We start from the raw sequence: 26,715 nt of genomic DNA, 5'->3' as shown, positions 1-26,715 counted from the left end.
AGACACATAAGGAGGAGTAGAGCCAGGAATAATATAAATAGGGATGCATTTAGTATGAGGTCCTGGGGCAGCATTTGGCTTAGCAGTTAAGTTGCCAGTTAAGATGCCCTCATCCCACATTGGAGCACCTGGATTAAACACCTGCCTTTGGATCCTGACTCCAGCTTCCTGCTAATGCAGACTCTAGGAGGCAGTGGTGATGGCTCAAGTAATCGGATTCCTGCCACCCATGTGGGAGACCTGGATTGAGTTCCTGGCTCCTGGTTTTGGCCTGGCCCAGTATTGGCTGTCTGGGTATCTGGGGAGTGAACCAGCAAATGGGAGCATGCTCTCTCTCTCCCTGCCTCATTAGTAATACATACATACATAAACAAACAGAATAAGGCCCCAGTGACAGTGATCATTTATCTCATACCCTTTCTGTTTTGTTTTCTGGCTTAAACTCTTTCACGGTCCCTATGCCTTACCAACAAGTCTGGCCATAATAATTCAATTGGGGAAAAGAAACTGAGAAAAGTTTACCCATTTATGTAGTTGATCTTTGGCAGTAATGGACTTAAAATTCGTGATTTCAAGTGTTTCCACGATCGATGACATGTGGCAATCTGTAATTTTTCCAGACATGCGGTTGATTCGGGCAGACTGCAAGGCTGGCTGAGGGAGTGAATTAGTGAGTGAGCAAGAGAGCGAGCCATGCCAGAGACCCAGCTTCCACATTCCAGTGTGGCTCATCCCATTTCTGTTGGGCCATCCAGAATAACAAATCACAGTTTTGTTAACAAAAATGGTCCCCCAAAGAAGGTCAACTTTTAGTGCTATTGCAGGAGTGAGATATTCTAAATAGTGCAAGTGTTCTTGGCCAAGAGGAGAGCTCAGAGTTAAAGGAGAATGACCTCGCATTTGACTGGCTCAACTCCAGCATACTTGCCATATCTCTTAGTAAGAACTGCAGCCTGGCACACACTGTTCACTAGGTGGAGAAAACAGACTTCAGCATTAAGCTGAAATGTAGTTACCCTGAGCTGCAAGGAAGACAGGGGATACTTAGGATTCATAAAGGAGATGAAATTCTGAAGAAAGTCAGGTGTTGGGCACGTGCATTTGTGAAGTAACTCACAGTGAAGGCACTGGTGTGTCCAATGAGCTCGCCTTTGTTAGGTACAAGGGTTCAAGAAGTTTAAATCTCATTTTTATTTTCATAGAATCACAGTAATGGGAGATAGCATCACCTATCTGGATTAGCTAGTCCCCACACCATAATTCAATATCATTGCTTATTTTTTTATAGATATGCTATATGGTGTGTAGAATTTATTTTACTGGCAGAATATAATAGTGTTATAAATGCTGAATTTGACACCCTGTTGTTTATACAGTCATTAAGACTCTGAAGGGGAGAACAGTTTTAAAAATATTGTTATTCATTCTTCACAGCTGGTATCGACTGAGTGCATGCCTCATGCCAGGCAGGATGCTGAGTGTTCTACACTCACTGTTTCAGGTCATCTCATCTCAACCTTCGGGAGTGGGCAATGCCATCAACTTCATTTTGCAGACTGAGGTCTAGGGATGTCCTGCCCAGGACCATATGAGGGGTCTTCAAAAATTTCATGGACAATTCATACTGTAAAAAAACTTGGATTTCATGTTTTGAACCAAAATAAATTTATCTTTTCATTTTTCTACAGACTTTTTGAAGTCCCCTTATACAACTGGCAAGTGGAGGGGTGAGATCTGAACCAAGGTTTGACATGCTTCTCTTCACCATGGGTATGTGCTGCTTCTTAAGGAGAACCCACCTGCTACCTGGTATTTGTGCATTATGTGCTTATTGATTCCCAAGGGCTTAGAAAGTGCCCCTTGCTTAAGAATCTATCATACCTTTAGGACCTAACTTGAGATGGTTTGGGTTACCTCACTATATGTGTCATTTAGATTTTACAGAACATTTCTTATGCCCTTTTAAACTTCAAGTTGTAATTGTGTCTGTGCACCTGCAAATCTGTCTGTTGATGGTCTGATGTGGGATGCACCATTGAAGGTAAACTGAATATTTGTTCCTCAAAATCCCCCAAAAATACATGTACATCTATGCAGGGAGCCATTATTTTATATAGTCCACCAGACACCTTAAAAAAGTAGTTAGTACCAATGCAAAGCTTTTAACTTTAAAAATGGCAGCCATTCATGACCTCACTGAGATTTTTTTTTTTTCTCAAAATCTCACCTAGGGCAAAGACTAGTGGGTAAACTTAAATGGAAGTGTGAACAAGAACTTAGTGCTTTTTTTTTTTTTTTAAAGAAATGCTAAAGATCCTTCTTATTTGGGAAATAGTGCACAGCTTAGAATTCACACACACATTCCAAAGCCAATGCCTTTGGCTTTTTGACTACATAGGTCAGCACAGGGCTTGGGATCAGTTTTTTGAAATATTTCCCTGGTAATCCTAAGGGTAATCTGGTTTGGAATTACTGTGCCTAATTCAGGAATTAAACTTTATCACAGGGAGGTCACCTGGTCCAAAGTTCAGGCTTCTTCTAAGCCTCAGTAACTTCATTGCTGGAAAACCTGAGTTATGCAGTATTTCAACTGCATTTTCACTTCCAGGAACACTTTGACATCTTCCACAAGGGCTAAGAATTAGTGAGATCACTTTAAGAGACAGTGACTTTTATTAAACAGATCTCCTGAGCATTTCTTTTTTACTTTTTTGGTGGGGTATATTGAAATTTCCCCATCTCCCCTCATTCAGATATAGAACTCTTCCTATGAACTTTTTATTTGCCATACTAGAAGTCCCATGGTAACACTAATTCTCACAATAAGAGCTTTCTAAGCTGTTGTGTGATGTTCTAAAATCACCAGGTGCACAGGACACAGGAGATAGCGCTTGACATCAGTGAGATAAAAATTAGCTACAAATGGGCAACGTGTTTCCTGTATGATAGATGTATATCCTTTCTTGTTCCACAAAGAATGTGAAACAGCTATTTTGCAACGGATTTTTAAAGGCCTCTTCAGTTGACTGTGTATGTTCCCAGAGCTGTGTCTGATGCATTAGGAAGCTACTGGGGCAGGGAGGTGCCTGACTGCCACTCCTGTGGCTGAGACCTAACAAGCAGCTTCCTTTATAATCCTGACTCATCCATGCTCTGGTAGGCATGGAAGATGATGAGCCACTGACACAAACAATACATGGAACACGGGATGTTCTTGGTTGTTAATTTGGGCATGTTTCAAACAGTTGATCAGGAGGGATAAATGACAGAATTTGCACTATTTGGAGCAAAATGTTGTTTTCTGTGTTTCTGTCTGAATCATCCAGTAATTTCCTTTCTTGGATTTGCCAGTGGAAGAGAGTGTGCACATTACACATTAGAACGACCTGGGTTCACACCTCAGCTCTACCACCTTCTGGTTATGTGACCTGGGTAAGTTAACCTGTTTGAGTGGCCGTCTCCTTATCTGCAAAATGAGGATGATGATACCCTTGAAGAATTGTGACAATCAGAGGACAGTTTAGGAGTTCAGTAAGAAAGGCAGCTGTGACGGTCAGTTGCTGGGCCTCTGCCTTTCTTGCAGGCAGCCCTGTGCTCTCCTCTGCCTGCCCGGTGACAGCAATGCCTTCCGAAGAAAGGATTTTGTCTCTGCCATTACATGGGTGGTGGCTGGGGGGGGGGGGTGGTGGCGTTGTGTCCTTGTGGGGACTTTAAGTGCTCTGCATTCTTCTATTACACACAGGAGCTCTACAAATATGTTATTAACTGGTTTCAAAGAGCCTGTCTCCAGCTCAGATGGGACATTTTCCTTGATGTAGCCATCAGAATTAAAAACTGAGATACACAGCTGTAGAATACTGAATACTGCACAGAGAGAAGACAGACACACACACACACACACACACACACACACACAATGCACCAAGAAACATATTTTCACGGTAGCTTTATTCAGGATGGATTTTTGTGACCTTCCTGTTTGCTCCCTCATGCTGCCTACGCTGCCTGAAGTTCTCATTTTGGAGCTGGATACCTGTGCTCACTGCTCACAGGAATCCTGGGCTCTTCACCCCACGCACTGTGAGGAGCTCCCTGACAAGGAACAGCTGTCTGGGCAGCCTGGCAATGAGCAGGAGGCCTCAGGAGGGGAGAGGGGAGTTGTTTCTCCATGACGCGGGCTCTGGAGTGACAGGCCAGGAGCTGCAGCCCCCAGCACACCCCTTCACAGAGATCAGCCAAGTGGGCGATGCTTAGTCTCCCTGCCTCTTGCCCTCTGTGCAGGTGGCCCTCTGAAGGAACACCGGGCCTAGGCAGTGTGGGAGAGATGGCCTTGGAAACACCTGTTGCATGTTCTTTTGTTCTTGTTGTTCCATGTGCAAAAATGGTTCTAGAAAGATCCTCTTTACCAGAAAAAAGAGTTCCTTCTGTCTTCAAATCCCGAGGGAGGCCATCAGGGGAGCTGCCTTGATTTGCTGGTGAGCCTCCCCAGTTTGGAGCTTGCTGCCCCCGCAGTAGCAACTGATTCTCTAACAGCTGCTCTCCGTGTCCTCCTGACCTGGGTTCCCGTGTCTCATGCTGAGTCACCCTGGGAAGCCCTCACTGGGAAATCCCAGGGCTGTGAATAGGACTGCCTTCTCTCTCCCTCTGTGAATGTCTTTGGGAAACTGCTTCGTGAACCTGGAAGGCCAGTGGTGCCCATTCTCTGCAGTTTTCTTTTCCTTACTTTGAGTTATCTGTGGTCCACCACAGTCCAAAGATCAATTTGTCTTGACTGTTTTGAAAGAGAGGGACCACATTCATAACATCAGTTATGATATATTGTTGCAATTGTTGTGTTTGATAGTTATTACTATCTCACTGTGCCTAATACATCACAGGGGGGTATATATAGGAAAAATGTGGTACATACGGGGGCTATGCTATCTGTACTGTCAGGCCTCCCCTGGGAGCCTTGGGCTGTATCTGCCATGGGTAAGGGGGGACTATTTTCCCCACCTTTCCCATGCATCTCTAAAGATCTGAGTTTGGGGGAAAGCCCTGAAAAGTATGTTGGCCTTCTCCCACCCCATCACCCCACCAGCTGGGTATTTCTTCTCTTTTCTGTCACAGTCCAAGGTTCCTAACCTCACAACCCAAAACTATTGTCAGTTTTTCAGCTTATGACCTTGGCCCATTCTGCAAGTCAGCCCAAGTTCACTCAGTGGCTGTTTCCTAGAATATTAAGATATAGAGAAGTGGGTCACCCTGTTCCCTTCTAGGCACCTGCTTGCCCCCTCAAGCTCAGTGTAAAAATACAATGGACCTTAGCAGCAATCTAACAACCTTGTTTTTCTTTGTACTTAAAAAAATAACCACCATTAGGAGTTTTTGTTAGTGAAAGAGTCTTATATCTTATTGTAGACAAATGAAAAGCCATCGTCCAGAAATAACCATCATTTATAATTGGTATATTTCTTTCATATATACATATATGCATATATACATGCACACACATATATGTATATAGGCAAACATAAAGACAAATACACACATGTACACAAATACATGTTCTCATTTAATATTTAACAGTAAAATTGGTCCTTCAAATTGAGAGAAGAAAAAGAAGACCCCAAGTAGGTGGGAAAGCACAGTACCCACAGCTCAGGGAAGCCATCACCTGTGCCAGCCACAGTCATGAGCTTTTGCAGCACACATGACTTACTAGTTTACAAATGTCACAGGCCTGATGGCCAGGGAGAGTCCAGCCACCCCTGCCTCACAGAGGAATAATTCTTAGTGAGTATATGGGAAAGGCATTTGAGGACACACACCAATTCATAACTATACACAAACAGAAGAGATACACATAAATCATCTGAACAATTTTCAAGCACTTTCTGTTAATGCGAAACTCTGCCTCAATGTGTTGCAGGTAATACAAGGTATCAAATACAAATATCGGCTTCACAGAGCATATGATTCATTGCTGAAACAAAGACCAACCCATGAGAAACAAGAGCAAACTGTTAGAAGATATTGACTTACAAAGTGCTGAGGGAGGGGATGGCAGCGACCACTGTAATAATGAAGCAGATGTGTTCCAAAAACACCCTCCCTGAGGTCAGAAACTTCTTTATTAGGATAGAGAAATAATTTGGAAAGACAGTCTTGCAGTACAGGTTGCTAGACACAGGGGATTATGACCTAAAAGATCTTAATCTTCTAGTGAAGATAATTGCAGATGTACCAGAAAACATAAGAAAGGAAAGGACCCACGAGACGGGCAGGGCCAGAAAGAAATGCCCTGCATTGCAGGAGCCTCCACGTCCTAAAAAATTTTGTTGTGGCTTGGAGGAGATAATTCTCCTCCTGACCCTCCCAGGGACAGACGTTGTATTTTATCTGGAAGGGGTGAGGACAGGGATGAAGGAGAGTCATGATGGCTTTAAGGTGAATTGTGGATGCAGGTCTCAGGGGAGGAGCAGATCAGAGAGAAGGCAGATGAAGAGTTTAGTCCCAGTTTTATATATTCACTTCAAAGGCAGAGTTATGGAGTAAGGGTAGGAGGGAATCTTCTATCCACTGGTTCATTCCCTAAATGGCCACAATGATCTGGCCTGGGACCAAAGCCAGGAGCCTGGAACTCCATCCAGGTCTCCCATGTGGATGGTAGGAGCCCAAGCACTCAGGCCATCTTCTGCCAATTTTTCAGGTGCACTAGCCAGAGTTGAATCAGAAGTGGGATAGCCAGGGCTTGAACGAGCACTCAAATGGGATGCTAGCATTGCAGGTGGTGGCTTAACCCACTGTGCTATGACCTTGGTGCCACAGTCTTAGTTACATTGAGTAGAGTGCACTCAGGGTAGTTATGACATGGATAATTAGAAATACAGTGCTGGATCTCAAGTGAAAGATTAGGGCTAGGAACAGAGGCTATTCAACCCATTGTTAAGAGCCTAGGCTTACCCTTTCCATCATCTCCAAGCCTGCGGAGGCTTGCTGGGAAGAGGACTTTTAAATGGCAACTATGTTTGGAAGACTGTGGTGCAAGGCCATTTTTGCTGGCTATAAGCGAGGTCTCCGGAACCAAAGAGAACACACTGTGCTTCTTAAAATTGAACGTGTTTATGCTCAGGATGAAATTGAGTTCTACTTGGGCAAGAGGTGTGCTTGTGGGTACAAAGCAAAGAACAACACAGTGACTCCTGGCAGTAGACCCAACATAACCAGAGTAATCTGGGGAAAGGTAACTCATGCTCATGGAAACAGTGGCATGGTTCATGCCAAATTCCAAAGCAACCTTCCTGCGAAGGCCACTGGACACAGAATCCATATGATGCTGTACTCCTCAGGATTTAAACTATTGAAAAGTAAATAAAAATGGATTTGTTTTCTTGCCAAAAAAAAGCATAGGTTTATGATAAACAGTATGGAAAATAAAACATAAATCACAAAAATGCCCTGAATATTAAAGAATGTCTTTGAGACAGGCATTTGGCTTATCAGCTAAGTTGCTGGTTAAGACGTCCATGTCCCATATCAGAGTATCCAGGTTCAGTACCCAGCTCTGGCTCCTGACACCAGCTTCCTGCAAATGCAGACTCTGGGAGGCAGTGGTGATGGCTCAAGTAATTGCATCCCTGCTATCTCCATGGGAGACGTAGACTGAGTTTCTGACTCTCGGCTTTGTTCTGGCCCAACCCGGCCTCAACCATTGCAGGTATCTGGGGAGTGAGTCAGCAGGTGGAAGTGTCCTCTCTCTCTCTCTGTTTGTGTGTCTCTGCCTCTCAAATAAATAAATAAAAATTTGAAAAAGAATATCTTTGATTTTAAAGAAGAGAAGGGCAACATTGGTTTAGGTGGTACCCTCTATTGGGTAGAGGGCATTGAATAACATGGAGAAGCAGTCAGTATTTGCAGAAGTGAAAATTTCCAGGAATGAAGGACGTGTGAGTGAGGCTGGCAGTGAAGGTGGACTGGATGTGACTGGGCAAAGTCAATATAGGTCTTACGGGAGATGGAGGCAGCAAAAACAAAGCACCACATTGGGGCAGTCAGTAGCACCCTTTAATCTGTCTCAGATGCGGTGGGAGACTGTGAAGAAGCAGACATCGTTAAGACCAACAAGTGGGGCTGGAGTTGCAACACAGTGGGTTAAGTTGCCACCTGTGATACTGGCATCCCATATCTGAGCCCTGGTTTGAGTCCTGGCTGCACCATTTGGGTCCTGCTCCCTGGTAATGCTTCTAGGAAAGCTGCAAAAGATGACCCAAGTGCTTGGGTCTCTGCCACTCACATAGGAGACCTGAGTGGAGATTTAGGCTCCTGGCTTCAGCCTGGCCAAGTCCTGGCTATTGTGGCCATATGGGGAGTGAACCAGTAGATGAAAGATCTCTCTCTCTTTATCACTCTGCCTTTCAAATAAATAAAATAAATATTTAAAAAAGACTGTGCCTTTCTAGGAACCTATGATGTAACACAGGAAAAGTCAAACAGGCAACCAGTTGATTGGTAAATGCAATTAGATGGAAATGTATAAACTGTCAACTTCAACCACTTTAGACCCACAGAAGTGGCAGTTTCATATGATTCAATCTAAACTAGGTGCATTAAAGTGTGTGTAACAGATAAGGATCTCTTGGGGATGATTCATAGGAGGAAAAACTACATAAATGTCTTTGGAGTAAATGTGCTACTGAAGGTTTTTAACAAACAAGAGAGATACTGAAAAATGTGCTTTAGAAAGATGAACCTGATGTCAAGATAAAAGACAAAATGCAGAGACAAAGTCCCAGAGAGCAGGGAGGCCACTTTGAAGGATACTGAAAGAATTTAAGCAAAAGGTAACCAAGGGCTAGTGTTGTGGTGTAGTAGGTTAAGCCATCTCCTGTGATGCCAGCATCCCATACGGGCCCTGTTTGAGTCCTGGCTGCTCCTCTTCTGTTCCCTGCTAATGTACCTGGGAAATCAGCAGAAGATGGCCAAGTGCTTGGGTCCCTGTCACCCACATGGGAGACCTGGAAGAAAATTCTGGCTTTGGCCAGGCCAAGCTGCTTAGGATGTTGAGGCCACTTGGGGAGTGAACCAGGTGAGGGAAGATCTTCCTCCCTATAATGCTGCTTTTCAAATAAATAAATGCCTTTTAAAAAACAGGGTAACTAAAACCTGACAGGAGTAATGTGTCAGAAACTTGGAGGGAGTCACTCTCAGGTCCGGGTAACAGACTGGCTATCGAGGAACAGGCAGAAAGTGAGTACACATATACAGTCTGGGATCTGGGGAAGTGATGCTGCTCCTGCCCCAAACAGGGAAGTCAAATCAGGCTACTAGTTTGAGAGAAGAGGAAGTAGTTTTCTGATGCTGAGATTGAGGAAGAGCAAGGCATCAAGCTGGAAGCCTCTAGCACAGCAATGCTCACTACGGCCGCCGTTTGCCCTTATATGTACTCAGCTTCCTCGGCAGAACAGTGTTCACAGGGCCGGGGAGTGGCCTGTTGTGTTTCATGGCAGCTTTTCCTTCCTAGAAACAGTAGCTGGTACACAGTAGGAACCCAGAAGAAATGTGGTAGATGAAAGAGTGAATGAGTATGAAAGCGCTGTTAAGAGAAAAGTCACTCAGAGATACTTTCTTGGAATTTTTGATGCTGGACATCAGAATTGAAGCAACAGTAGTGGAAGGCCTAGTGGAAGAAGAACCAGCGGGAGGAGTTGAGGTTCAGTGGTCGCTGGGAGCACGACCCACTGAGTGTGAGATGGCAGAGGAACAGGGTGCCATGAGAAGAAGAGGTGCTGAATGGATACACTGCAGATTAGCACAAGATGGGTAGGCTGACAATCGGCTCTTTCTGAGCCTTGACGAAGAATGAGAGGCTAAAAGGACAGTGATACAGCCAGGTAAAGACAGAAGTAATTCTGTAACCATCATGCTAAGAAAACACTCAGTGTTTCTCCACTGCTACTCAGCAAAGTCTGAATTCCTTTGAATGGTGTTTGGCATCTGCCATGCTGAGAGATGTTATGCTGACATCCGGCCCATGAACCCTTCCAGCCTTCTTTCTCACAGTCCACCTCACAGATCCTGAACTTCAACCAGGTTTACTTGGTCTCTGTGCCCCAAACTGATCCTGTACTGTACTTTCTCCCTTATCCTGACCCACCCTTAGCCTGTGTTTTATTTTTGTTGTTGTTTTCCCTCCTTCCTTATCTTGCTCTTTCTGTTTGACCCATTTGGAATGACCTCCCTCCCCACTCACAGCATTAATGCTGCCTAGAAGAATTCTATACATTTAACAAACTCTGATGCCAAGCTGACTCTGATATTCCCAAAGGAGAAACTTCGAGTTTTAAAATTCTATTTGGCCCCAATTTCTAGACTCTCTCTTTCCCACAATGTCAAACACATTACCTTGCATTTGCATATCTGTTCTTCATTTACTCATTGAACAAGCATTTACCAAGTCCCTTGTATGCATTAATAGTTTATCTCACTCAGTGATGTAGGCAGGGTAGAACACAGACATGTTTCCACCCCTGTGCACGTCAAGTGTGGTGGAGGAGGCGATTGTACAGCCATACTCATATAATTACGAATGGTGACAGGTACCAAGAAAAAATTGTACAAGCATAGAAAGAGAGATGTCGGGGCTTTAATTCCACTGTCAGCTTTCACTTTAATGTTTTCTCATAGCTTAGCCTCTGTGGCAATTAGCATGTCTATATAAAAAGAACTTTGTCCTTTTCTAATTCTCTTGTGAGCTAAGTAGAGGGCCAGTGTCAAAGATTATATATAAAATTAAGACTTCAAGTGAGGGTGTTTGGCCTAGCAATTAAAATGCTACTTGGGACGACTGCATCCCATGTCAAAGTTCTGGGGTCAGGGCTGGCGCTGTGGCATAGCAGGTAAAGCCACTGCCTGCAGTGCTAGCATGCCATATGGGTGCCAGTTTGAGTCCTGGCTGCTCCACTTCTGATCCAGCTCTCTGCTATGGCCTGGGAAAGCAGTGGAAGATGGCCCAAGTCCTTGGGCCCCTGCACCCACATGGGAGACTCAGAGGAGGCTCCTGGCTCCTGGCTTTGGATTAGCTCAGCTCTGACTATTGCAGCCATTTGGGGAGTGAACCAGCAGATGGAAGACCTCTCTCTGTGTAACTCTGACTTTCAAGTAAATAAATAAATATTAAAAAAAAAAAAAAAAGCTCCTGGGGTCAAGTTTAAGCTCTTCTCCCAATTCTAGCTTACTGATAATGTACACCCCGGGAAGCAGCAAGTACTTGGGTCCCTGCCAACCCTGTAGGGGACCCACAGGAATAGAATTCCTGGATCCCAGCATTAGCCTGACCCAGCTCTGACTACTGCAGGCATTTGGGAAGTAAACCAGTAGATAGGAGACCTCTCTGTCTTTCTGTTTCTCAAGTAAATAAAACATTTTAATAAAGATAAGTTTATTTTAAAAATTTAAATAAAATTAAGACTTAAGAGGTTTTCCTGTAAGCTGAGCTGTTTTGCATGTAAAGACTTCCTTCCTCAACCTTGGGCCTGTTTATCAGACAGCTGGATGCCAAGCCCATTTGCTGACATCTTTTTTTCTGACATATTTCATCATTTTAACTCTATTACCTGTCATATAATGGATAGTGTTAGATGTAACAGACACATGGTTAAAATCCAAATAGTTCTTATTCTTTCAATAAAATAGAGGTATATTTAAAGATTGAACAAATCTAAATTCTGCATTAAATTTCTATGTTGGTACACTCTTCTGTGGAGAAATAAATGGTGACCTGTATTCTAAATTAGTAAATGTAAAAAATGCTTCATATGTCATATCACATGAGCCTCTAACTTACCCATGCATCACCTTCAAACTGTGACATGTTTATCAAAAGACAATAAAGAGAATGGAAAGACTAGCCACAGAGTGAGCACAGATATTATATGTTTAACTAACAAAGGATTAATATCCAGAACATATGAACTTTTAAAAGTGAAATAAAAATACCCATATAGCCCGTTAGATACATAAGTAAAAGGTCTGGACAAGAATGTTGCAAAACAGAAAATCCGTAAGATCTAGATTCAACCCCATTATAATCAGAGGAATGACAGCTGAAACCCTAAGCAAGGGTGGGCATTTGGTGTAGAGGATAAGATGCCACTTGAGATGACTGCATTCCATGTCAGAGTACCTGGGGTCAAGTTGTAGCCCTGCTCCTGATTCCAGCTTCCTTGGCATGGGCACCCTGGGAGCCAGATGATGGCTCAAGTACTTGTGTCCCTGCCACCCACATCGGAGACCTGGATTGAGTTTCCAGTTCACAGATTTGGCCTGGCCCAGCCCAGGCTACTGTGGGCATTTGAGGAGTAAATTAGTGGACATGAGATCACTGCCTGTTTCCTTGCCTTTCAAATTAAATAAACAGATGAAGCATTAAAAAATTATACACAGATATCACTTCATACCAGCCATATCTGCATGAATTTTGAAGTCTAACAATATTAAACACTAGCAAGGATATAGAGTAATAGAAATCTCATATATACTGGTCAGAGTATATATTTAGTACTAGTACTTCGAAAATGTGTTGGCACCATGTAGTAAAGTTGAACATGCACATGTACATCCTATCATCCATCTAGCAACTTCACTCCTAGTTTTACATCCTAGAGAAACTTAACTGTGTATAGGACACACACATACACGCTCACACACAAAAGAATATTCATGGCATAGCAGCACTGTTTACCATAGCTCTAGACATTCCATATACATAATGGATAAATAAATTGTGGCATATTTATACAATGAAATAATACACAACAGTGACAATGAATGAACAACTATATGCATCAGCATGCATGAATCCCATAAAAAAAAGTGTTTAGCTGGGCTGGCATTGTGGTATAGTGGGTGAAGCCACTGCCTGTGATGCCAGCATCCCACATGGGTGCTGGTTTGTGTCCCAGCTCCTCCATCTCTGATCCAGCTCATTGCTAATGGTCTGGGATAAGCAGCGGAAGATGGCCCAAATACTTGGATCCCTGCCACCTATGTGAGAGAACTGGAAGAAGCTCCTGGCTTCAGCCTGGCCCAGCCCTGGTCATTGTGCTTATCTGGGGAGTGAACCAGAGTATTGAAAGGGTCTGCCTCCCTCTGTCTCTCTCTCTCTCCCTCCTTCCCTCTCTCCCTTTCTCTGTGTAATTCTGACTTTCAAATAATAAATATTTTGGAAAAAGTGTTGAACAACAAAAGAATATATATCTATGTATATGAATCTAGTCATACAAAAATGGCCACATTTAAACTAAATTGTTTAGGAGCACTTACACAGCAGGTAAAATTATAAAGAAAAGAAGACTTTTTTATAAATATTAGGAGAGTGGTTACCTCCAGGGGAGAAGCACGTGGTTGTGGCCATGGAGAGGCAGACAGGGGGACTCTGAAGAGCTGGCAATGTACTATTTCAAAGCCTGCATGGCTATTACTTGTATGGTCACTTTATAATTAGCCATTATTCAGTTCTGCTTGTGCATTTCAGCATGTGTGTTGGAAATATTTTTAAGTTTAATATAAATCAGATGTTTATAATTAGGAATGTGGTTTAATTAATATAACAAAATTACTATAATTATATTATATATAATTAACAAAATTAATATGATTAATATAATGAAAAAGAGCTAATCAGTTCATAACTGTAATTTGGGTAACAGTATATATTAAACACATACATTTCAATAAAATAATAGATGATATAGTTGCAATATTGGCAATTAAAACATAGGACATTAATGAATAAGGATTAATTTTAAAGTATGTGATATCATATTGAAAAATAAAAAATACTGATGATACATTAGATTGCAAAGCTGGCACTTACATACACAACCAGAGCATTACAGAGTGTTGTCACCTCCGCAGAGTGTTATCAGACATGTCTTTCACAAGTAAAAATGCATATTTCCTTTAATGAACTAATTCTATTTCTAGGAAATTATCTTATTATCCTGTTAATATCCTTATGAGTGTGAGAAACTGTATCTGTACAAGGATATTAATTTTAGCCTTGTTAACAACATCAAAAGATTGGAAAGATCCCATGTACCTATCAATAGAGGAGACGGTAAATGAATTATGGTACTGTAATCTTCTAAGGGACCAATGTTCATCACAAAGAATGAAGCAGTTCTATGTCCCCCCTGAACTGACTACCAACATTTGTGATGGAAAAGTGTAAGATGGCACTTATTGTATGCTTTTACCTGTCTTAAATTTTTTTGGAAAGAATAAATGTACACGAGAGTTTAGATGAATATTTTTAAAGAACGTCTCTAGAAGACTGTCTACCTTTTTGTACTGTATTATTGCTTCAAAAGTTCATTTAAGGGGGCCAGTCTTGAGGCACAGCAGATTAAGCTGTTGCTTGCAATGCCACCATCCCTTATCAGACTGCTCTGCTTGTGGTTCAGCTCTTTGCTAATGTACCTGGGAAAGCAAAGGCCCAAGTGCCTGGACCCCTGCCTCGTACATGGGAGACCTAGATAGAGTTCTAGGCTCCTGGCTTCTGTCATGGCCCAGCCATGGGCCGTTGTAGCCACTTAGGGAATGAACAAGCAAATGGAAAAGATCTCTTTCCACCCTCCCTGCTACCCCCTCCCCTCTCTCCTTCTTTCCCTGACACTCTGCTTTTCAAATAAATAAATATTTTTTAAAGTCCATTTAAAAAGCCCTGAGTGCATATGTTATAGGAAAGCATGTTTAATTAGACAACCATAAGTAAATAAAGAGAAGGTTTGGTAAGGATTCTAAGGGAACTTCTGCAGAGTTCCCATGCACAGAGCTAACAGCCCATTTAAAAAAATCTAATTCTACATCAGCACAAAATACTTCTTTTGATACACATGTATCAGTGGCACTGCTCTTTTACACATTGTCCATGATTAGAATAATTATTTTGGGGCCAAAATTGATACAAAGGAAGAAAAATAGAAAGGAAGATGAACTTCAAGGCCAGACTCAACTTTCACTTCTGGTGTAAAAATCTTCCAGGTTCCCAGACTAAGTTATTCCTTCAAAGTGGACATCTTTATGATAGAAAACATGGCATACTGTGTGGTAGGTATGTATCTCCTCTGACCTGTTCATTTTTGCAAGTTCCCTGGTGCCCACACAGAAACTGGACTAAAGGAAGCACTAAATACAACTACCTGTCTCATTCAATAAGACAGGGAACATAACTGCTGTAGCTGTCCTTTCATCACATACAACACACTCGAGGGTGACTTCAGAAGACTCTGGCAAGGGCAGAGATGATTTTTTATATATTCACAATCTCCCTGGTAACTGGTCATTGAGGAACATAATACATCTTGCTGCATAAGAGAATGAATCCAGTGTAGCAATATTTTTGGAACAGTCTTCTATTATACCTCTCATTTCATTTTTCTCCCTTAGCAGATTTTTCTGTGAAGTCATGTATTAGTGGTAGTTCCTAGCAGTGTGTCCTCTAAATAGCACAATAAATTTAGTGCTTTGGACTTCATGTTCCTTTGATTAGTAGTATTGTCTTAAATTTAAATGTTAGAGAACACACCCTAAAATATTTCTCCTTGGCATTTTCCATGAAAATTTTCATAAATGCAATAAAAGTTTCCCTTTAATAGCCTGTGTGGAAAGAGGCAAACTAATTGTGACTGTTGTTATTTTGGTGGGGTGATGAGAGGAATGGAGTGGGGTGGGGAGGTGAGAAGAATTAGAGTCCGCACTACAGATCTGATTCTACAAACACAGTTCCACCTTAACAAAATATCCCCAGTTCAACATCCCTTAAAATCATTTTTTATACAACAGTTTTCCTCATTTTCTAACAACTCCAAATATCTCAAAGTTGAGCATATTTAGGCAACATCAGCCAGCAGAAAAAGGTCTACGCAGGTAATCAAGGTGCTTTGTCCACTTCGTTCACTGAGATCTGCCTTGTGTCTGGCATATAGTGCCTGGCACCCAGTAGCTCAATAAAAATTTGGAGAATTAACAAATGAGAGATAACTAGCATATGTCAACTCTCCTGGAAAATTAATTTTTGATATCCCCTATTATTATTCACTAAGCCTATTGGTTTTTCCGTGGGTGAACAACAGCAAACAGTAAGCCAAACTTTCAAAAGCCCATTCCTGCAGCTAAAAAGACAGCCACTTGTAGGAAAAGGTGGAGCCTGCTTTCCCCTGAGTACATCACAAAGTTCAGGCAGAAAGCCACATGTACACGAGCACTCACCAAACAATCTACAGGTAGTCTCAGCAGGAGCCATGCAGCCTAGAGAAACAGTTCTCCTGAAATTCTACTCAATGTACACATGTCTCTGCAGTTAGCAATTTCAAAAAGAACCAAATAGAGTATTACAAACAAGATTATACATGAAGATTCTGAACCTGTAAGATTCAACTTTAAGCCTCTCTACTTGGGGAGCCTGCAAACTGATTGTGCATTTCCTGCAACAGGGAAATGACTGTTCCAATCCAACCAGACCCATATCCACATGGAACATGGCAGGAGAAGAATTAAAAGACTGAGCAGCACTGGGGCAAAGCTCTGGCTTAAACAGGAGGAGCTATGTGTAATGGTCTGATCTGCACAGTTCTCCATCTTCTTCTAGGAATCTGCTCTCCAAAGGAACAGCTACCAGGCCAGAGGCAGCTGCCCCTCAGCTGGCTTGCTGCTGCTACTTACTGCTGCTGGGAGAGGCCCTGAGCTGAAAACTCCCCCATGGTTGCTCCTTGTAGAGGGCCACCATGGGAAACGTTGAATGGTGTTTCCTTTGACAAAGCCCTGCTTTCTAGCAATAGGGATCCCATCAGTGCACACCAATGCCACACACCCTCAAACCCACCATTCCTGTTATCGATGTACTACCTGCGTCACAGCTCACAGGTTGGCAGTAACTTTAAGAAGAAATGGAAACAGAGTGACAGGCAGTTAAAACTAAGCAAGAATTGTTCACCTAGGCTCAAAATCAAGAAACAGGGTTAGAATTACCCTCCTGTCTGCCCAATGGGCTTTTCTCTATCTATGGCCACTGACAGCACAGGTCATGTTTTCCACTGTAGCACGTATAGGTGAAGGGGGCACTGGCTGGGGCACAACTGTAGCTTCACAGCCCCTTCAGCCTGTTCCATTTGCTCTGGCTCCACAAGCGTCTGTCTAGCAGAATTCCTGCTTGATGTTTCTGAAAGAGTTAATTTTCCTATCTCCCAGAAGAGCTCACCTGCAGGTAGCACACTTATATTACCCCTTCTAGTCACCCAGGGACTCAATTTTTAAAGAACAACATTTCCCACAGCCTGGCCCCTCTACTGGTAGCTTTCTCAAGGTAGAGGCAGTCATTTCGTTCTGTAGGAAAGTCTTTTTAACTGACACAGGAGAAAGAGGTAAATGATATGTCCAAGGTCTATGCCGAGCACTGTAGGAAAACCTTACCCTGAAGGCTGCCACTGTCTCTCTGCCTCCAGCCTCTAAGCCTTGTGCTTCCCTCCCTCCCTCCATCCACGCCATCTCCCCAGCAGAACACACTGGGCTGGAGGTGTACTCACTTGGATCTTGTTTGCCTTGGACTGGCGCCAGCTAATCCACTTTAACATCTCGGTTTTCTCTCAGGTTTGCTTTCTCTTTCCACCAAAATTTTTAACAATAAAGCAGAATTTCAATTTGAGATGGGTTACAGCAGAAGCTGAGCTGGTTCTGGAAACTCACTCCTTCCACCAGGCAGCTCCAAGGCAGGGATCAGCCTTACCATATCCCGGTGCTCACTGCCAAGCTCTCAGAGTCCAGCGGGAACCTGCCTGAGAAGTTGGAAGACTGTCTAGGGCAGAAGCACATTCCCTCCAAGGCCACGATGTGAGTCACAAAGTATTTAGTATCAAGGAGTCTGCGATAGGCATTAATACTTGCACATGCCAGCCTTGGAGACACTGGGCTAGGCTACAGAATCATGGTGTAATTTATTCTGGGGACTGGATTTGCTGAGGCAGAGTGGGATGTAGCTGGGAGTGGTAACAACGATAGTGTTGGTTTTTTGCTTCAAGGATCAACAAGCTGAAATAGCAGGGTTGCTACAAAGTGCTGTTTTTAATCTAATGCAACAAGCAGGAGACCAACTTGGGTTTGAATTTTAAGTCTGCCATTAACTGGCTTTGTGACTCTGAGCAAGGCACTTTGTTCCTTTTCAATAGGATGAAGGGAGAGTGCTGGGCAATATCCGAGCTTCCTTTTTTCCCTAAGATTCTATGATCCCAAATTCCAAATTCTCCCTGAATCAAATTTTGCATCTGGCCACCCATGCAGCTCTCACAGAGATCTAATATCCCAGCAGGTCACCTTTCCCAGTTTCCTTATTTCTGGAACAGATCCCTGACCAGGGCTGGCACCCGACGCAAAGACAGGTTTGTGCATCATGAGAGCACTCTCGGGGTTTCCTGCAATCTGCCCATGTTCAGCAAACTAATCATTGGCTGCTGTATTTTATGAAACTTATTTGCTGTTTCAGATGATTGGCAATTTTAACGACAGGTTTCCTGAAGGAAGTTTACCGGCTCCAGAATGTAAATCAAAATGTTAAGTAAAAACAATGTCATTATGAGATATTCTGCATGGAACCCGGGTTGTATTTTTTAGCAAAGTGTGTTTCCTGCCCTGTGGTGAGATGTGACGGCTGCAAGCTGGTTAGTAATTTGAGGAAGTTCTCATTTAGAGAAAGCCTGTGACCATACTCCTCAAACTCCATTTGCTCCAAAAAGCCAGCACATTTACACCATGTCAAATGTCAGAGGAGTGGATGCTTCTGGGAGGTGACAGAGCAGCCAGGGAGAGGACACTGCAGACACCTGAAGATCCTAGGCTCCTGGCCTCTCTGCTGCCCACCATGGCTATCCACTTCCTCCAGCCACTTGTCCCACACAAGTAAAGTAACAACAGAACCACACCAGGAAAAAAAAGTAACTAATCCTGAACTCAAATTACTAAGACAACTAAAAACAAAGCAAAATGTAATGTAGGCTTCAAATCTTAAAACAGAAATGGCATTTTTCCTACTTTGGAGTAGCTACTAAGTCATTGAGAAAACTCAGATGCTTCTTTATGGGATTGACATAGCAATCATGATCCAATGCACTGTCGGCCATGGGGTGTGAATGAGACTCAAGATGGTGACAGGAAGGCAATTACCTGCTTTTCCAGGTACATGTTTCAGGGTGAGAAAGCGTTTGGGCACTGAATGGGAGGTAGCACAATCTCTCCTGGCTACAAGCATTTTATGGGCCCTTCGGCCCACAGAGACAAAGGGCAGAGCCATGGGAGTGCTGAGGAATCTTTTCTGGAGACCACCATGATTTCTTCTGCTTTTGGTACCGTGCTGTGGAAGGGCTGGCTCTCCTGTGGGTGGTACTGCTGCCAGGGGCTCAGAGCTAAGCCTAACATGCTTCTACAACCACACGGGCAGACCATCTGGATGGTTTTTAAGGCTCTGTCAAGTGGAAAATAGGACTTAGTGATAAGGGCTCAGCCCCATCCCGTCCTGGCACTGCAGAGGGCTCACATTTCCCGGTGGTCCGTCGTGCCTGAGAACTGCAGGAACACGCCGCCTGCTCTCTTCCAGGCAGGAGTGTCCTGTGGCCACCAGAACATCGAGCTCCCCCAGGTCTCCTGTGCCACAGACACGCGTCCTCCCAGGAGCTCAGGTGAGCCTTCAAAACCCTGGGCAGTAGAAACCACTGCCTTCATCAGGAGGAGGTGCAGTGAGCCAGTGGAATGCCCACCTCTGGTCATGTAGCTAGTGTTACACTCAGTGACTGGATCTGTACCTGATTTTGAAAACAACCCCTCTTCTGCTGCATGGAGGCTCCTCCCTGCAGGAGATGTTTTGGGCCACCCTCTCCCAACACCCCTTTTCCTGCCAGTGCACTCACATTCTGGCTCTTGTACCTGTCGGCTGTGTACTGCTCAGGGTGGACACGAAAGGCCAGCACTTTTGATTCAAGGTAGACAAACTCAGCATGATTTCTGCCTCGGAGCTCCTGGAGGGATCCGATGGAGCTGGACTCCAGCAGAAGCCACATGCATATTTGCCTTAGCTACTTCTTCCCTGAGCCCTGCTTCCCGCCCCCCCCCTCCATGCCCTGGGCACACTCTCAAGGGGATCCCACACCCAGGACCTCAGTTAGATTCTGCTTCTAGGGAACTCAAACTAGGCTGCTCTCCTCCCAGTAGCCTACCTCCATCTTTATTCTCCGGAGCTGTCGTTTTGTATTTATGAAATGAAAAGATTCCATTTGTCTTGTAGTCATCTGCCCCCCTAAAACACTAATCCTCCAGGTAAAGTAATTTAATTCAAGTCTTTCAATTGTAGCATTAGCCTTTTTTTCCCCCCTTAGGAGAAAACCCTAAAGCCTTTTATCTCTGATGCTATTATTAGAAAACTAGGAATGCCGGGGCTGGCGCCATGGCACACTGGGTTAATCCTTCACCTGCGGTGCCAGCATCCCATAAGGGTGCCGGTTCTAGTCCTGGTTGCTCCTCTTCCAGTCCAGCTCTCCGCTGTGGCCTGGGATGGCAGTGGAGGATAGCCCAAGTGCTTGGGTCCCTGCACCCACATGGGAGACCAGGAGGAGACTCCTGGCTCTTGGCTTCAGATCGGCACAGCTCCAGCCATTGTAGCTATTTGGAGAGTGAACCAACAGAAGGAAGACCTTTCTCTCTCTCTCTCTCTCTCTCTCTCTCTCTCTCTCTCTCTCTCTCTCTCACTGTCTGTAAACTCTACCTGTCAAATAAATAAATAATAAAAAAAGAAAACTAGGAATGGCATGCTTTGTCTTTGCAGATGTTTGTCTTTTCTACCCACCAACTGTTAAGCTGGAGGATGGTGGGGCCTTGCTTCACTCACTGCTTTATCCCAGCATGGAGAATCACCCGCTACAGAGCAAGTATGGGTTCATCCCAGTTCATGAATGAAGAGAGTGGGAATATGCCAATGCAAGCCCTTGGCAACATATCAGTGCAGGGGCAAGGCCCCCACCTGTGCAGCGACCGAGCCCTCTGACTACAGCCCTTGCACCTAGTGGCCTGCTATGCACTCAGTGTGCAGGCAATGGAATTGTCAGGTTCTGATGAAGCAGGTGAGGTCTTACAGGAAGATTGGTCTAAGAAGGTTCCCCTGGTCTGGCTATGGGCCTCTTGTAATAGGCATCATTTTATAGGCCATTATCAGGGCAATAGGGACACTGTAGAAATTCTTCAACTTTCCCTTTAGTTAGGTCCTTACTGTTTCTGATCCAGTTTTCCTTCTCAATCAGTAAAACAGAATTTTGGTCATGACCCACTCATTAATCTGACAATTCAGAATTTCAAAATCATTGAGTTAGGTCCCAAAATCTCTAAGTTTCTCCAGACATTTTCCTGTCCCCCTTTAGCTCATTAGCAGTATCAGCCCACCTTGTTTTTTAGATCATATCAGCTTGTTACTGAAGTTTCTCATTCAAATCACATACCTGCCCTGGGTTGTTCTAGCAGCATTCTTTCCCTTACAAGTTTTTGCAGAAAACAGCACCTGCAACCCAATTTCACTTCAATTTCTTTGTCTCCAGCTAACCTGGGCATGCCCAGAAATTCATAGTGATTTTTGGCAGGAGAATATTCCTATTAGGATGGGTTTGTAATGTTCAATTCAATAAGCATTTGTTGAATGCTTCTAGCAAGTACTGGGACATCAGAGTGCAGATGGCTGCTTTTATACCATTAGCTGGCAATTATCTGGCAGACTTTCATCATGATAAACAACAAGATTCTTTTTTTTTTTTTTTTTTTTTTTATTTTTTGACAGGCAGAGTGGACAGTGAGAGAGAGAGACAGAGAGAAAGGTCTTCCTTTGCCGTTGGTTCACCCTCCAATGGCCGCCGCGGCCAGCGCGCTGCAGCCGGCGCACCGCGCTGATCCGATGGCAGGAGCCAGGAGCCAGGTGCTTTTCCTGGTCTCCCATGGGGTGCAGGGCCCAAGCACCTGGGCCATCCTCCACTGCACTCCCTGGCCACAGCAGAGGGCTGGCCTGGAAGAGGGGCAACCGGGACAGAATCCGGCGCCCCGACCGGGACTAGAACCTGGTGTGCCGGCGCCGCTAGGCGGAGGATTAGCCTATTGAGCCGCGGCGCCGGCCTAAACAACAAGATTCTTCTATGCTGCCACCTCGTCACTCAGCCTTGCTTGACTAGAATTCGGTAACTTTAAATATCTTTGAAATGTGGTTGTAAAGTCCCATCATTTAATAATACACACGCAGGAAAACACGTCTTTACCATGGTATATTCTACTCCGAATAGTACAAATATCTTCCTGGGAGAATTAGGGAGGAGCTTGAACTACTACACAACACAAAAAAGTAGGCACACATCGACCTTTAGGGAAAAAACACTTTTGCCTAGGACAGGTGCAAGGCAGAACCTAATTATGCAGATTCAGTAAAAGGTTAAACAAAAGCAACCACGGTAAAGCTATTAGTGTCTGAGGCCCCCATAACGGCTTTGTCAGTGTCTAATGTAGAATGATAAATTAACAGACTGCTTTCTCATCCAGGTGGGATTACAACAGAAACAGTCCTAGTTCCCATGCTAGTGACAAAAGGGGTACAGTTTCCTTCTGTGGAGATCTTAAAAAGGAGTCAGACAAGGAGGTTTCCAAGTGACAAGCCATAGGTGAGAAAGGAGAGGTGGGCTGTGTATTGGTCTTCTGTCCTCAGTCTTCTTTTCATGAGAACTTGGATGATGCCACAGAAAGTATGCTCATCCAATAATGCTGGAAGACGTAGCTAACAAACTGGACCAAATAATTCATATCCAAAAACACTGCTATCCAAAACTGGGATGGAACTGAACAAGAGAAGATCTAACAGACACAAAGCAGTCCTCTACTCAGGCTACTTAGTCACCTGCTCAACTAAGATCAGTCCATGAAAGAAGGCATGGGAATTGGCTGAGCCCACACTGGACACACCTACTGGAAATGGTGCACCACCCTGGGGAGAACACTGTACTCAGTAGCCCTGGATTGAGGAGCTGTGTTCACACTACTTACATCACACATTATGCACCATTCTCAATGGCTCAGTTTATATAGAAATTACATGCTGCAGGAAATCCAGAGGAGGGTGCACAGGATATATAAGGGTCTGAGAATATATCAGTAAGGAACAACTGGAGAATTCTAAACAGAGAAAATTAGGAAAAAAGATGTAACAAGTTTCTTCAAATACCTAAAGCCTTGGAGGCTTCCACTGGCCAAACATGGGAAACTTTTGAGTTTTAAATGAATGCCTGAGAGTAATAGATTATAACACATTAAATAATAAAATAACATATAATCCAATGCTAACAACAAATATCTAAGCCGGAGATTCTAAGGGCTATCAAAAGGAAAGGACAGCAAAATCATTATAGACTGGTGAGTCAAGGCTACATCATTTTAGGTATAGTACAGAGCAGAACCTGCTGACTATTAGTGAGTAAATGATGAAACCAGACAGAAGAATTCTACTCAAGAAGTTTCAAAGGTCTTCACATTCTGCAAAAAATTGTACACTTTTATTCACAGGATCTAAATCTTTGTTTTCTCTCTATGAGAGAATTTATTAGATAGACCCTTTATTGAATGTCTAACAGTTACCATGTCAATATATTTTACTTAACCATCTTAATGACTCAGCAACGCTTCCAATGTGGCAGAATAAGAGTCAGAGCTGGAATTTGAACCTGGGTATGTCCAAACTCCTGCTACACCACGGCATACAAACTACACACAAAGTGATTGGCAGGGTACCCAGTGGCCCCAAAGCTCCTCATGGCCCTTTCATGGTTATGTCTACCTTATCCACCTAGCCCAACAGTGCCACTGTCAATCATCTGACTCCAAAGAGGAAGACAGGAACAACTTTCTAGAAATCCATGATGGGAATGATGCTGATTTCTGTGGCTGTCTCTGCCCTGTCTCCTAAGATGCCCATATCTGCCCATGTACTTTGTGCTCTTTCTCTTCTCCAGAGTCTGTTCAACTGCTCCCTCAGACACTAGGAGTCCCTAGTCTTCTAGAAGAGGCAGGAGAAATCTGATACTGCTGATAAAATCTATGAATTCAGCGACCCGAGTGACTGATTTGATGGCTGACAGGAATTAGGGATCATGGAGGACACGTGGCGTCCTGTTGTTCCGTGTTGGGAGGGTAGGAGCATTCTAAATTACAGGGCACAGTCACAGGCTTTCCGTGGTATTTTGGAAGTGTGACTATCTCTAAGTGAATTTTCTAGATTTTGTATACGAACATTGAGTTTCATGTCATCTCTTAATCCTCAGCCCAGGTCTCCTCATGTCAGAGCACATACTTGGGGGTTAATATTTCCAACAGGCCAGCTTCTCCACTTCAGTAAACCTTCTGGCTTGCAGGTTAGGAAATACCTAAGCTTCTCTAGCATACTTAAGAGTACAATGTTTATAAATTCAGCTGCTTTCAGACTCTTAAGCCTGGAGTTCCCTGAGACCAGGCACAGCGCCCCCTCCGTCATTCCCCCTCCTGTGTCTCCTGAGCACTGAAGTGTGTGGTGCATGCCAAGAGTACCATAGCCAAACAGACAGACACAGCCCCATCCCTCAGGGGCCCCATGGCTGGCTATAGAGACAAACAGGAAACGGAAAATTGCACAAATAGTGATTCACACTCAACAAATAGTCCACATCTCTCTAGAAGAGCCAGCACAGAGCATGGCACGTGGTGGGAGTTTTTATGTGAATATCTGGATGATTTTTTTTCTTTTTGTGGAATGTGCAGAAAGACTGAACAGCTGAGTTAACCTTAGCATTCAGAGTTCACTGCTTTGACTTTCAGAGCGAGGAAGGGGGCAGGGACATGGCAGTGAATCAGGAGATCCAGGTTCTATCCAGTTCCTACTCTTCCACTCACTGCTAGAAGTTTCTTACAGTGGTCACTCAGTTTCTTTCCTGGTAGAATAAACCAGGATTACTCATTAATTATGCAATGGGTGTTGTCAGAGGTCTTCCAATCTAACCTCAGTTATCATACCAGAAAAACAAGGAATGGCTGGAGCCAAGGTCTTCCCAAGTCAGGTGATTCTAGCTTAGGGATGTCTAAGTAAGGTTGCTGGGATGACAGAGTAGCAGCTGGAAGGGATGCATCTCCTGGACCATGAAACGAATAGTCTATGTGTGAACATGGGTACCCACAGACAGCTTAAAAGGCAATACTTTTATTCATGGGGCATTCCAGATTATATTTTTAGACAATTGATCAGAGGAGACAGGAAAGCACAGAAAGAGTGCTTTTTTCTACAAGTGGGGGAAAAAAACTCCAATTTTCCACCTACTCTAATATTCAGTCCAAAAATGGCTTAACATCTTGAAGGCAGCTGTCAGATAGAATCATCTTGAATATCCCTGCACACTCATCTAAGGAATGATTAGGGTAATTTGCTCCCCATAATGTGGGTAGGTTTTAGGGTACAATCCCTACACTAAGGCCTTAGTAGGAAAAATTTAGGAAAAAGCCTAGTGAATGTAGAATGTTTAAAAATAAATACCCATAACCTAGAAAATGAAATGAAGCAGGGAATATTCTGCTTCCTGAGGCTGAAGGAGCAGGCCAAATAGTAGATCTGAATAAACTAGGGCCAGGTAGAGTCTGAAAATCCATAACTTCATTAAGAAATCACTAATATGCAGCAAGAGATCACCTGCTACTCTATGGATCCTGGGGTAGGTAAATGAGTGTAGGCTCGGACACAGGCACTTTCCTCCCTCCACTGCAAGTTCCAATGGTTGTATTCCTCGGCAAGCCTGAGCAAATGCACGGTGTCTTTGCTGCGGTCATCTTTCTTCCTTAAGATCTCCTAACTTTTGCTTACTTGCTCCAAGATGTAGGACAGCAGGTGACTAGGCTTTCTTACAAGATTACTACACCCTTACATGGTGCCTCATACAGCATTTTCTGTTCCTCCTGCCCCTCAGGAACTGAGCCCCAGTAATTTGGCCAGAGGAGGACATCATGTCCACTAGAGTCCCTTTGGATAAGAGGCCTCTACCAAGCAGCCCCTTTGTGGCTGTTTCCCGAATCACCAGTCTTGGTTTAACTTAGGGATGGGCCCCCGTCAAATCATTGTAAGTAGGAGCCAATCACAGTCATTAAGGTCTCAGGAAACTCTTCCAACCTCAGCCTCTCTGAGGTCCATGCGCCCAGCAGGCAGAGAAGCCCAAACCACCCACATGGGGCACCTCCAGAAGAGAAGCAATCTAGCACTGTTGACACTTATGTTCAACTCTCCCATCATGAGAGGTCATACTCAACCTCTCCACCTGTTCTTTCCTCTGTGGTTGCCATAAAGAGACCACTGGCTGCTGTGGTTAGGCACCACAGGGGAAGGGCAACTCTCCAGGGGTCGGTAAACCACAAGCAGCATCTGGGGGAAGGAAGCTGGGACTCTGTCCTACCTTGTCACTGTCCACTGTGTTCTGAGACGTCCTAGAGGCAATGGAGATGGTGTCAGGCTGGCTGCTGCCATCCCCCTGGCTGTCAATATCCTCCACTCCATCCCTGCAGGAAGAAGAGAGAAAAAACAGGGGTGGGGGTGGGAGGAACCACTGTGGGTTTAGAGCACACAAGCATTTCCAGCTGGGTTGGCAGAGTAGAGCCTCGGCACTT

The 26,715-nt window shown here is 44.0% G+C and overlaps 2 protein-coding genes across 34 annotated transcripts in view; one reads left to right on the top strand and one right to left on the bottom strand.

Moving 5' to 3' along the window:
* Positions 1 to 26,715, bottom strand: part of KALRN (kalirin RhoGEF kinase) — a 783,799-nt gene that overhangs the window by 207,780 nt on the left and 549,304 nt on the right. For 23 of the 33 annotated variants that reach the window (XM_051859217.2, XM_051859218.2, XM_051859219.2 and 20 more), the window contains 2 exons: positions 26,505 to 26,607; positions 523 to 654 (listed from right to left, as the gene is read on the bottom strand). In XM_051859217.2, coding sequence (XP_051715177.2) covers positions 523 to 654; positions 26,505 to 26,607 — 235 coding nt within the window. The remainder of the gene's footprint in view (positions 1 to 522; positions 655 to 26,504; positions 26,608 to 26,715) is intronic. The other 10 variants (XM_051859228.2, XM_051859225.2, XM_070072222.1 and 7 more) reach the window with 1 other exon arrangement.
* LOC108177997 (large ribosomal subunit protein eL33-like) lies at positions 7,007 to 7,357 on the top strand. Its single transcript, XM_051858997.2, has one exon. The coding sequence runs from the start codon at positions 7,007 to 7,009 to the stop codon at positions 7,355 to 7,357; it is 351 nt and encodes a 116-aa protein (XP_051714957.2).

This window comes from Oryctolagus cuniculus, chromosome 4 (assembly GCF_964237555.1).
Source record: "Oryctolagus cuniculus chromosome 4, mOryCun1.1, whole genome shotgun sequence".
Taxonomy (NCBI): domain Eukaryota; kingdom Metazoa; phylum Chordata; class Mammalia; order Lagomorpha; family Leporidae; genus Oryctolagus; species Oryctolagus cuniculus.
This window is presented reverse-complemented; position numbering and strand designations above follow the sequence as displayed.